Source organism: Barbatula barbatula, assembly GCF_947034865.1.
Source record: "Barbatula barbatula genome assembly, chromosome: 25".
NCBI classification, from domain to species: Eukaryota; Metazoa; Chordata; class Actinopteri; order Cypriniformes; family Nemacheilidae; genus Barbatula; species Barbatula barbatula.
The window spans coordinates 5,246,233-5,259,724 of NC_136788.1; the positions used below are offsets into that span (position 1 = coordinate 5,246,233).

Genomic DNA, 13,492 nt, shown 5'->3' on the forward strand with positions numbered 1-13,492 from the left:
TATAATATATATTTATACAGACAACACAACTTCAGTTGTTGCGCTTATTCTGAATTAAAATGCTTTGGCGATTATTACCTTCATAATTAAGTTTATCATTTTTATAATCATTTGTTAAGAACACAACTATGATAATATCAAAATATGTCTTTAGTGGGCTGGTGGGTGGCTCTTAAAAGAGCCTTTTCTTAATGTAAAGTCAGACTTCACTTCTTCTTCGGGGCGGCCTTCTTGGGTTTAGCTGCTTTAGGCTTCGTCGTCTTGGGTTTGGCAACCTTCGCCTTCTTCGGGCTTTTAGCAACTTTCTTGGGACTCTTGGCTACTTTCTTGGGGGCCGCTGGCTTCTTCGCCTTCTTGGGGCTCTTCGTTGTCTTTTTAGCGGCGGCAGCAACTGGCTTCTTCGCCTTCTTAGGAGATTTCTTTGCGGCGGTCTTCTTTGCCGGTGCAGCCTTAGGTTTCTTGGCAGCAGCAGCGGGTTTCTTGGCCGCGGGCTTCTTCGCTTTGGCAGCGGCTTTCGTCGCGGGCTTCTTTGTCTCGGCTTGTTTCTTGTTGAGTTTGAATGATCCTGAAGCGCCGGTTCCTTTGACCTGGACCAGAGTTTCTTTAGTCACCAGACTCTTGATGGCGATCTTGACGCGGGAGTTGTTCTTCTCCACGTCGTAGCCGCCGGCAGCGAGAGCTTTCTTCAGGGCGGCGAGAGACACGCCGCTCCTCTCCTTGGAAGCAGACACGGCTTTGACGATGAGTTCGCCCACGCTTGGTCCGGCGGTCTTGGCTTTAGCAGCAGATTTCTTCTTGGGTGATTTGGCCGGCGGCGCGGCGGCAGCTGGAGCGGTTTCTGTCATTCTTCTCTTCGGATCAGTGATGTCACACAATCTGTAGTAGATCAGGAGCGATGAGCGACCGAGCGCGGCGCTGCAGTGTTATACAGCACATGAGAACCGTACAGACTCAACTGGACAGTTCAGCGTCTGTGTGCTTCCAGGAGCCGTTGACTCGTGTGTTTTCTCCTCTAACATTTACAACAAAACCGGACTCATAAAGCCCGTGTGTGCGATAAAAACAATGTGAACACCGAGCAGAGGCGCAGAGCTCCGTCTGGAAGCTAAATGACACGCTGATTAATCGTTTAATTTGTCATTTTACGGTCAAATCTTCGAGCAGCCCGAGTTACTGGATGAAGCCTCGAAGGTTTTTCTTGTTATTTTTGTGTTGAATATTTGGTGAAAATCTTTCGCGCGTCTTCTGTGTGTTTAACAGGCGCCTGAAAATCACTCGAATGATTAAAACATCATTGAGAGTCTCGTGAAGTCTTATTTATAGGAGTTATTGTGGCCGTGTTGAAGCACACGTGCCACCCAGAGGATTCCTGTCTGTCTTTAACAGATCCACCTTGTCCATTCATTTGCTAATGACTTTAGGATTAAATGATTTGGTCTTCACGGCCTATAATCAAGATGTAAAAGTAAACTGTGACAAACTCTATATTTGCTCTCTTCTGTGTGTATCTATAATTCACACAAGATATCAAAAAGAGAAAAAGTGTCACGTTCAAGGCGCAGGAAACATTCTTACAAGCTTTGAGTCTATGAAAAGAAAGACAAAGGGTTGTTGAATCAAACACTGTGTGACTCAAGCAAAAAACAAATCAACTCAGATTATTATTAATTTTTAAAGATTTATTTAGAACAATTTAGAAAAATTTAAATCTACTTAAAGTGCACTAAAATTAGTGTGTGTGAGTTTGAGTGTGTTTATAGTTAGTGTCACTTAAGGCTAATATACACTATAATAATTTTCCCCAGATTATTAGTCTGGACTTGTTGCAGATTTGGTCAGTTAGTGTTTCTATCTGAAACTTTCAAAATGTCTGCAAGTGTGTGTTGTCTAGTTTAAACAAATCTGTTCAGATTTTAAGTCTTGTAGTTTATACCAGCTATTAGTTACATTTGCATCATGTTGGTTATGCTTTAATAAAAATAAACTTGCTATTGGTTTGTAAAAACAGTCATTATTTTGAGTCATTCTTGTTGCACTATGTCATTATTTTAAGAATGTTTATTCATTATCACGGGAAAGTAATTAACAGCAACATTTCCTCTAACCCTGCATCTAAAAGCGTATACTTCCACACTATATAGTGAGTGAAAATAAACATGAGTCATGAATAGTATATGTCCGAAACCTCAGTATGCAAAAACAGTAGGCGAGAAAAACCCTGATGGTCTACTTCTGCTTCTGCTGAGATTTGTGAGAGTTCTGGATGGACACTTCTCTGATGTCACAGGAGTTGAGGGACGGTTGTTCAGGGTCTGTTAGCCATTCTTCAGCTGCCGACATACACTGATCTAGACTGTTTTCCTTCAATATAATAACACAAACAGAAATACACAGTTAAACCAAAACAATAACACGAAGCGTGATCTTGCAGAAATGGGGTCCCAGTATGCAACACAGTGTGGCCACATTCGCAGAGATTAATCCAAACGTATTAAGTTATAAAAATACATTTACACCTGAACATATAGACAATAAGGAGGTTCAACCAACTCTAGGTTATACATTGAACTCAGAGTTGATTTACTTGAGTTTTTGGTTACAGAACAGCTGATTTGAGTAATTCTATCAACTCTGGGTAGACTTTACCTTGAGTTAAGCGCTTGCACCACAACTATGACAATTCAATGGAGCTCAGCTATTACAATTCACCATGGAAACGGCACCAAAAAAAGTAAAATGGCGGCAGAAGGCCCTGTATTCACTGTAAAGTTTAATAAAAATGCAACAATAAAAATGTGTACACAACAGCAATGAATCACACTAGACTTCTCGTTCATTGCAAATGGAAATGAGACAGACTGGAAATGCAAGGTTATGCAAAAACACTGTGATAAAAATGTCAACTCAGACCTTCAAATTTGTAATCGCCCATGTGATGACATGATGATGATAATAACAGTATCACACGACAATAATATTATTAAATGTGTGATGTGCCTTGACATGTGATATCACAGTTGCTATACGCAGGCAGACGTATATAAATAGGCCTATTACTTTCTGAAAGTGAAAAAAATGGTTTAAGTGGAAACTTCAGGCTTAATTTCTATTTTAAATTCTGTTTGGGCAAAGTCTGGTTTTATGGTGTGGATTGGTTTCAGTGTTGTTCAAAGTCATGATAATTTACAAGAGGTTTTCAAATGTTATGATATTAAAGACACTGGAAACATTATAAACCTTTAAAAACCAAGTAGTTGCAAACATCCCTGTTTTTCCTGCACTTTAAGGACACTTAAAATGTAAATAAGGTGAAAACTGAACACTCGCTGTCCTCTTTCAATGCAATTCTTCAGTGTACAGTAATAAAACATAACAGCGTTGACAATACATACATCTGATGGAAATTAATTTTGAAAATAACTTTCTAAAGAAATAAAAAAATGATGTGAGGTGCTGAAGAGAAGATATAAAATGACAACACATGAACACACAGACAGAGAAACAGCAGATTCACGAGAGAAACACACAAGATCAAAGGTAAGAACAAGTTACCATTTTTATTCTCATTAAAACTATACTCTTGACATGACAGTGTTTCACGAGGATTGTGAATTATTGTCAGCAGTCTGTTTAGTTACTTCTAATAAAACAACTTTGTCAAGATTTGGTGCGATATATAAACATTTGACATTTAGCTTCTGTCGCACGTTTTAAATTATGACAAAATGCCTCAATATAACAAATATTTATATTTATTTACCGCAAATAAAACGAAGACTATTTCTGAAAAGTGTTCATTTTGGTCAGTTCATCTTTATACAAGCCGACTGTCACTAAAATCACAAAACAAGCCCTGAAACGGTGATCAGGACACTGATCTGAAGGGGTGAGATTACACGTAACATTATGCTTTACATAGAATATACAGTCATGTAATAATTGTTTATCTGAAGAATAATCTGATGTTTTTATGTCTTTACACATTAGAAATGTGGCTTTGTTTCTTGTTTGGTAATGTCATTAGATTTGACCCTGTTTTAATAAAGAATCAAACGCTTTCTTAGCTCTCTGCTCTTTATGTGAATGCCTTCAGCGACAGTATTACTATATAAACATGAATATGAACTGGACTGAAGCTCAGAGATACTGCAGAGAGACGTACACAGATCTGGCCACAGTCAACAACATGAATGACATGAACGAGCTGATGAAGACTGTGAATAACACACAAGATGTGGGTGTCTGGATTGGACTGAAGAATACAGGAGTTTATAAATGAGAAATGGAGAATGGCATCAACAGAACTGTAAACAGATGTCAGAGTTCATCTGTAACAATGGTAAGTGTAGCTTTCAAAAATTAAAACAATCAACAAATTATATTTCAACCAAACAACAACAATAAATCACTGTTGAGAAAGATAAACACAATTCAGTGAACTTCATCACATGATGTGTGTCTTAGATCCGTTTATTCTCTGTACTACTCTTTTAAATGAAATGATGAAAATGATCTTTGTGTTGATACTGTGTATGTAAATACATTTGTGTGATAAAGTCAAAGTTATTGTTTAATGTAAACTGAATGACTGAGTGAGAGAAAATGATCAAACACGCACTGCAGTAACTCAAGATCTTCAGAGGAAAATAGTGTCTCTAAAGATTCACATTCAAATTGTCATTGCAAGAATTCAAATGTATATATATATATATTTTTTAAAAGGGATCAGCAAAATAAACGCCAAAGAACCAGAATGAAGCTGTGGCCTGGTGGTTAGATCATTGGGCTTGTGATCAGAAGGTTGCCGGTTTCAATCTCAGTGCCAGCAGGTCATGACTGAAGGGCCCTTGAGCAAGGCACCTTACCCCTGATTGCTCTGCAGTAATGTGCCACTGTAAAAAAACTACTTGTAAGTCGCTTTGGATAAAAGCGTCTGCCAAATGAATAAATGGAAATGGAAAGACAATGGAATGATGCAGGCTGTCATCATTCTCTTACCTTTGTGTGTCATGAAGGTGAGTAATAAAAGTCTTTAATGAACAGTTTCACTGTTAGATTGGTCTCAGTTCATCTACAGCATGTTCCTGTATGTTTGTTCTGGCTGTTTTGATGGTCAGTGCAGATAAGCTGATATTGATCAAACAGAATCTGAGTTGGACTGAAGCTCTGATACACTGCAGACAGAATCACGTTGATCTGGTTTCAGTTGATTCAGATGAGATTCAGAAAAGGCTGAAGGCAGTGGTTCAACATGCGTCTACTGCTGAGGTCTGGCTGGGGTTACGTCACTCCTGCACGCTGGACATTTGGTTCTGGGTGAATGGAGAGATTGTGTGTTATGAGAAGTGGGCTGAAGGGAATGAAACAGAAGTGAAGAACTGTGAAACTGTGATGAGATCTAGAGCGGTTCAGTCTGGAGGAGACCCTCCTTTTGCCAGAGGGGAACTGGAATCCCCTGGTTAGGCCTGGTCTCCCTCTGAGGTTTTTTTTCTCCTCCAATGGAGTTTTGGGTTCCTCACCACCGTTTGCATATTGTTTTGCACTGTTTGCCTGGCCGGGGGGGCTGCTAGAATTTGATAGTCTTATTTAATTAACTCTGCATATAGGAATTTATTGTGTGTCTGATATTTGACCTGTGTTTTGACTTCCATAACCTTTTATGTTTTACTTATAGTCAATGTTTTCTTGTACAGCTGCTTTGTAACAATGAAAATTGTAAAAAGCGTTATATAAATAAAGCTGACTTGACTTGACTTGAATCAGCGCTGGATCAGCCGTCCTGAAACTGAGAGACGCAACTTCATCTGCAGCAGATTCGATGAAGAATGAAATCGCACAGTGTGTGTGTGTGTGTGTGTGTGTCACTTGTTGGGAGACACAAACCAATAGGGTTTTCATTTTCTTTCTTTACAGGGTATTAATTGCATTTAACATAATAAATATAACTTGCATTGTGCCATCACAGACTTAAATAATGTATGCAAAGATTTTCAGTGGTAAATTATTTTCTCTGTTATACAGACACAATTGTCTTTATAGAAAATTAATTTGCTAGTTATCTTGAAAGTGGGCTAAAGTTTATCATCTTCACTCATCAAATGTGTCACTTTTGTTATGTTACAATGTTTTCAATGTTTAATAAAGAGGCATTGAGCTCGTGTCAAGGTTAAGGGAGTTCACCACAGAATTAAAATGATCTGATAAATCATGTCATCAAAGACGTCCATGTCTTTATTTTCCCAGTCGAAAATAAAGTTTTACAAGGAAACTATCCAGGACTGTTCTCCACAAAATGGGCTTCAACAGGAATCAATGGGTTCAAATATTAGTTTAAACACACACTGTGAAACCTTGCTGTAGTTTTTTTCAGCAGGTTTGCCAGTAAGTCACTGTAGATTTAATAACTACATAAAAATACTTTCTAATTAGTACGGTTTTCAATAACTTTAATCAAAACAAAATAAAACTTTGACTTTGGAGGCTTTGGACTTTGAAATAACAAACACAAAACATTTCCATTCTGGGTTATACATCATAGGCAAATAAGGCACAAACTGACATTTCCTCATTGCCATCTTTCAGCGACATCATCACAGTAATAACACACAACAGTAATGTGAGTTGACATTACACAAATCAGAGGGAAATTGAATATGAAAATAACTTTCTAAAGAAATGAACACATGACATGAGGTGCTGAAGAGCAGATATAACATCATGACACATGAAAACACAGACAGAGAAACAGCAGATTCAGGAGTGAAACACACAATCTTAAAGGTAAGAACAACTTACAATAAAATGACACTTTTATTTTAAGGCTTGTAAATGAATGTCAGCATACGTCTAATAAAACTTCTCCAATTTAAATTCTTAGTAAATCATTCTTAAAAAGAAAATGGAGAGATACACTGAGTGATGGAAACGTTGACATTGAACTTCAGTGTTGTTTAAAATGCTATGAAGAGTTATAAAATATGACCAAAGACAGACACTAAACAAGCCTTGATATAATATTAAAAGATTTATACAGTACAAATTAAAGTAGATTTTTTTCTAATCTTTGTTTATTTGGGTGAGTTAAAATGTAAACAAAATGTAAAGCAGAGGAGCCTTGAATCATCCTAAAGGAATCTTTTCTATACACTCTACAGTTATAACGTTGTGCTGTGAGATTATTAAACGTGAGTTTAATATTAAACCAGATGTTTTGTGTATGTTGGCATCAGAAAAGTGGAGTAAACATTTATTTAATAGCAGTCAAGATGATTCTGAGCTTTGTATGTATTTCACCCTTAGAGATGGAACAAACTCTTTATCTTAGACTTCTTCTCATCGGTGAGTATGTGTTTCTAATTTGATGTTCAGTTTATAATGTTATTGGTGTTGACTCGGTTTTAATAAACATCAAACACTGTCTTTCTTAGCTCTCTGCTCTTTATGTGAATGCCTTCAGCGACAGTATTACTATATAAACACGAATATGAACTGGACTGACGCTCAGAGATACTGCAGAGAGACGTACACAGATCTGGCCACAGTCAACAACATGAATGACATGAACGAGCTGATGAAGACTGTGAATAACACACAAGATGTGGGTGTCTGGATTGGACTGAAGAATACAGGTGTTTATAAATGGAAGTGGTCTCTGGGTGATCCTGCGAACAATACGGAATGGGCAAATGAACAAAATGGCAACGACAATTGTGTATTTATGAGAAATGGAGCAAGGCATCATCAGAACTGTGAACAGAAATCAGAGTTCATCTGTTTCAATGGTGAGTGTATATTTCAGCTAAACAACAACAATAAATCACTGTTGAGAAGGATAAACACTATTCAGGGAACTACACCACATGATGTGTGTCTTACATCTGTGTATTCTCTGTGTGACTCTTTTAAATGAAATGATGAAATTGATCTTTGTGTTGATACTGTGTATGTAAATACATTTGTGTGATAAAGTCAAAGTTATTGTTTAATGTAAACTGAATGACTGAGTGAGAGAATATGATCAAACACACACTGCAGTAACTCAAGATCTTCAGAGGAAAATAGTGTCTCTAAAGATTCACATTCAAATTTTCATTGCAAGAATTCAAATGTATATATATTTTTCTTTAAAAAGGGACCACCAAAATAAACGTCAAAGAAACTTCTCAGAGAACATGGAGAGACGCTCAGAGTTTCTGCAGACAGCATCATACTGATCTGACCAGTGTGAGAAACCAGAATGAAGAGATTCAAACGATCATTAATAACACTGAGACTTCTGTCTGGATTGGTCTGTTCAGTGACTCGTGGGAGTGGTCAGATAAAAGTGACTCCGGCTTCAGAAACTGGAAGTCGAGTGAACCGAATAATAATAATAAGAATAAGAATAATAATGAAGATTGTACAGAGGTCAGAATGAAGGAAAGACAATGGAATGATGCAGGCTGTCATCATTCTCTTACCTTTGTGTGTCATGAAGGTGAGTAATAAAAGTCTTTAATGAACAGTTTCACTGTTAGATTGGTCTCAGTTCATCTACAGCATGTTCCTGTATGTTTGTTCTGGCTGTTTTGATGCTCAGTATCAGATGGTGGTTTGTTCTGTGTGCAGATAAGATGATATTGATCAAACAGAATCTGAGTTGGACTGAAGCTCTGATACACTGCAGACAGAATCACGTTGATCTGGTTTCAGTTGATTCAGATGAGATTCAGAAAAGGCTGAAGGCAGTGGTTCAACATGCGTCTACTGCTGAGGTCTGGCTAGGGTTACGTCACTCCTGCACACTGGACATTTGGTTCTGGGTGAATGGAGAGATTGTGTGTTATGAGAAGTGGGCTGAAGGGAATGAAACAGAAGTGAAGAACTGTGAAACTGTGATGAGATCTGGAGCGGTTCAGTCTGGAGGAGATCAGCGCTGGATCAGCCGTCCTGAAACTGAGAGACGCAACTTCATCTGCAGCAGATAGGATGAAGAATGAAATCATACAGTTTGTGTGTGTGTGTGTGTCACTTAACTTAAAGGCAGATTAAATGTGCATTGTGCCATCTAAAGCAACATTAATGTATACTGGATGTGCACGCAGACACATGTCTCTTCACAAATGTCTTCAAATATCATATGTCTTATTGTATGTACTGAATACTGTTTTTTTTTATGTGAGTGGGCAACCGTTTATCACATTTAATCATCAGATGAAATATAACACTTCTGAAAAGAATATAAGTGTGAGTAGTAGCCAAGGAAACATGTGTTTGTTTAGTCACCGTGCAATTTTACATGATATGCTAATTTTCTTACAAAGCGTAGCAGTGATTTTTACAAATGATTTATGCATGCACATCATTGTTTTTGTCAAATTAATTTGAAGTTGAAATTCTTAAACTAAAACATAAAGCTACACTTCCCCTATAAACAACAACTATTCTCTTCATGACTAAATGACTAAACAAGAGGTAAGACTGCTGACTGTCCTGTGGGTACCAGTAGTGTGTCAGGCCAACTCATAACGATCCAATCAATTAAGGGAGGGCGACATGAAGTCCCGCCCTGGCTTTATTCAATTTCAGGAGCCATTTCACTCAGATGTATGTCATGATACGGAAAATAAGACAGTCGCAATTTCATGGTGACTGTACAGAAGACTGGTCAAAATTTAGTTAATGCTCACTTTGCATCCCAATTTGCATTGCTATCCATCCAATTACAATGAATGTGTCCCCAATAATATTATGTTTAAAGTAAAGTAAAAATTCAAAGTGTATTTCCACACTCAAAACAGCTGATATTACACACAAACCAAGACAGAGTCTAGTGACACTACATTGCATTAATACAATTAAATCATTGATGCTTTACTGAAGTAATACATCACATTATACAGTAAACATGGTAGGCTATAGGAGATATCGAATGAACAAATAATTCAATAGAAAGAAGATGGTAATGAAAGAAGTAAGCAGCATATGGCAGTAATGTTTTGATAATGTTATGCTGTCCAGGCCTACTCGAGATGCAACCACATTAAGGGTCAACTGTAAAAAAGTAAAAATGTTCCTTTCCACGCGCCTCAAGTGTATTATGTTGTTGATATTTTATGAACAGTGATTTCCCCATCACTTTCAAAGTTCACCTGCAATATAAACACAGTTAAATGGTCATGTCTGTGTCCTGTACTTCAAAATGCTAAGTATAGCTGCTTTGGATGCATATATATAATTTAAACATGGGCGCCATATGGGGGGGGGGGTTATAAGACAATTCCATGGAATAGGTAAAAACTAATTACATTTTTTGATTATATTATACACTATATAAATCATCATCATTGAATATATTTCAAATAATAATAAAATTAATGATTTCTTTTATTTTACTTATTTTGGCAATAAAAGTTAAATATCCCTAATTGACCAAAAAGTAAACATCCATAATGACTGAGCACCCCCATTATCTGCATGAAAATGGTTTGGTCCTGCCTCAGCGCACTCATCAGTGACGGTGTTTAGTTGCAGGGAGTCGCACCCGTCAGAAACAGAGAGCACTTTGTTGTGTAGTAAAAAATCTGGTTTCATAAAAGGAAAGAAAGAAAATTGATAGAGGAAAGACAAAAGAAAGGGTGTCAATCTGTAACGCAGTTTTTCACCAAGAAAGGTGGGTAAGCCTTTAGTCTGAGTGGTATTAACCTGTTGTGCATAGTGAAGCTGCATGCTAGTGTCAGCATGCATTTCATCAAAATTTAATCTGTGCAGGGAAACGTTTAGCAATATATTCATATTAAATCATTGTCAATGCCAGAAATCAAACACAAATTATTTTCTCACACAATGACCATTATGACACAAAAAGAACCTCGTATCTGTATTAGATGCATTTAGAAACAATGCGTAGCTGACCTCAACCTGCATGCAAATTACAGACAATATTAAAATAATCCAGTTTGATGAGTTCATTTAGACTGAATTTTGGCAGCTAAATGACATCTATAGATACAGATTTTGTTGTTGGCATATATGTGCAGTTAAGTTAAAAAATCAGCTGTTTTCATTTTTTTGAGATGATGATGTTAATTTACTTTGATTAAAATATTGGTTAATATATATTTAGGTTTTTACTTTTTTTTAATCTGTCAATATTTTTACAATAAACTACATTGAGAATGTAAAGGATTACCTTAAGGACATTTTTATAGTGGCTTTTAATCTTGCATCAAATAGTGAACTGCATTCTGTATGCAAACTTGCATTTACAGATCACCAGAAGTAAATATTTTGCTAGTACTAGTATTGAACTACAAGAAGCAAGACAGTTGCAAGCCTTTGCTTAGAGTAATTTAAATCTTTTGATGGGACGGTTAGGTCCTACAGATGTGGTGACAACAGCTGCACCGAGGGGGCCCAATTAGATTTTTTTGTCATGGGGCCCAAAGTTCCTGATGGCGCCCCTGAATATAAATCTAATATGTAATTCATTTTTTCCAATCCTTGCTGTGTCATTGCTGCTACCTTGTGCCTTTTAAAATTAAACGTTTAATTCATGTTTCAGAGATCAAGCTATGACTATTACAAAAATGAAACGAGACAGCCAAGATCCTACAGGCACAAATAAGGTCCTTATATGTCTCACTCACTCTTTGTCAATAAAGTGATTTGTCCCTTACTTAAGACCATACAATTCTGATCGAGTTTGGTATCAGCTGTAAAAATGGAGGAAAAGAACAGCAGACAGGAGACAAAGTTATTATATAATAAAATGATATGTCAACAGTAATCTCAGTTTGTGTTGTGATGATCAGTCTTCATCTCATAAGAAACTAAACGAACAGGTATTAGGCTACTACAGGCAAATATAGTGGAAATGTACAGTTTCACAACATTTCACAACCTGAAAACTAAATACAGCACACAGCATAGACTAAAGCATAATATTGTATTATACATTTAAATTGCATGTTTGTTTTCATGTTATTTTACACCTGACTTTTAAATGTGCAGTTTTCTGTATTTTTTACTGCATTTAAAAAATATAGAAAACTGTGTAAATTAAAAGAGTTTTAACACTTTTAACCCAGGATCTAATGCTTCATTCAGCTCAAATTGCAATGCCTTTCATGATACTGATCTCAAGGTAAGTACAAATTAGAAATGAACAATTACCCTTTTATTATTCCTTTTATTATAACACAACAATTTGCCATTTAAAAAAATCTAAATAAACATGAAGAATAAAATAATCTCCATAAGATTAACAAAATAAGACTAAGTCTGCTTTTTTTACATTTAAGAAGTATCAGTCTAACCAAGTTTGTTATAAACACAGCGTCCCCTGCTGTTCAAAACATGTATTGTGATTCATTTAACATCTCAACCGACTTGAAACATCACATATTACAATAGATTTTCAACAGGCCCTGTGAGTCGTTACAGCCCTACTTTTAACAGTGTATAAATACACAATAAATACACATAAATACAAAAGATTAGATAAATAAAACAAAACCAAATTGAAAATGCCACCATGCAGATTACACAGGATCCAAGTTGGCATATTTTAAACAAACGTTAAAAAAGTCAAGACAACAAAATAACCCATTGTAGGCCAAAATAGTGTAACATACTATTAACAACACAAATAACTGAATGATTTGACATGTATATTTTTGTTACGATATATGTACCGCTCCAAATAAGCAGCTGCTTGAGCGTTTGAAATCCCCTGTGATGTAAAAGGTACTCCAGATTCTGGTTGGGGAACTGCTTTTTTATTGACTGTCGGACGGCTTTTTTTAAAACATGCGCAGCGCAAATGTGCAGGACAGACTTGCTGTCATCCCATTGATTTTTGCCCGTGCAGCACATCTGCTCTGTTGAGACAGGAGATGATGTGTTCTTTGTTGAAAGTGAGCATCACACTTTGTATTAAAGCCCAACTGTAATCAGTCTCCACCTTGTGAATGGTAAGGTGTGTGTATTTAGTCAAATGCAATGCGAATTGCGTAAGCCAAAATGTGATGGGCGGTATGGAGTGATCATTGGAAAGCCTCTCACAGACGGGAAGAGGTGGTGTATTTTGACCCTTTCATGGAAGAATAAGAGCATAGTAGAGCACACACTTGGGCTGGGTTTTGGTATTTATGACACGACTCCTCCAGTGGCGTCAAGATAAAGAGACAAAGGAACACGACTTCTCAAATGATGCACAAGACTGCTGATGCAGATCTCGCTGTACATGTGGAGACATCCCAACCTGCAAAAAGTCATTTCAGGGAGGTATCCCGAAGTCCCCCCCCCCCAATGAAAAGGAGGACAAGGATATGACCATTCACCACAGAACAGCACTTTACTTGTGTACCGAAATACAGTTGAATATAACAACAATGAATGAATAAAATAACTATTTACACACACTGCAAATAGGCCTATTTCCTACATCACATGCCTTTTACTTTTCTTGCAAGCTTTCATTCTATATGTAGATAAATTTTACTATTTATAT

The 13,492-nt window shown here is 36.8% G+C and overlaps 3 protein-coding genes across 3 annotated transcripts; 2 read left to right on the forward strand and 1 right to left on the reverse strand.

Moving 5' to 3' along the window:
* Positions 1 to 206: 206 nt before the first annotated feature.
* LOC306890631 (histone H1-like) lies at positions 207 to 845 on the reverse strand (the record flags this gene model as incomplete). Its single annotated transcript, XM_079450491.1, has 1 exon — positions 207 to 845. One exon carries the CDS (start codon positions 843 to 845, stop codon positions 207 to 209), a length of 639 nt encoding a protein of 212 aa, XP_079306617.1.
* Positions 846 to 895: 50 nt separating this feature from the next.
* Positions 896 to 5,829, forward strand: LOC306890869 (uncharacterized protein; the record flags this gene model as incomplete). The annotated part of the gene is made up of 4 exons (XM_079450886.1): positions 896 to 998; positions 4,065 to 4,234; positions 5,056 to 5,388; positions 5,764 to 5,829. 4 exons carry the CDS (start codon positions 896 to 898, stop codon positions 5,827 to 5,829), a joined length of 672 nt encoding a protein of 223 aa, XP_079307012.1.
* Positions 5,830 to 6,733: 904 nt separating this feature from the next.
* LOC306890628 (macrophage mannose receptor 1-like) lies at positions 6,734 to 10,156 on the forward strand. Its single transcript, XM_079450488.1, has 5 exons — positions 6,734 to 6,780; positions 7,300 to 7,338; positions 7,428 to 7,781; positions 8,132 to 8,476; positions 8,608 to 10,156. Exons 2-5 carry the CDS (start codon positions 7,302 to 7,304, stop codon positions 8,964 to 8,966), a joined length of 1,095 nt encoding a protein of 364 aa, XP_079306614.1. The 5' UTR covers positions 6,734 to 6,780; positions 7,300 to 7,301; the 3' UTR covers positions 8,967 to 10,156.
* Positions 10,157 to 13,492: the final 3,336 nt, after the last annotated feature.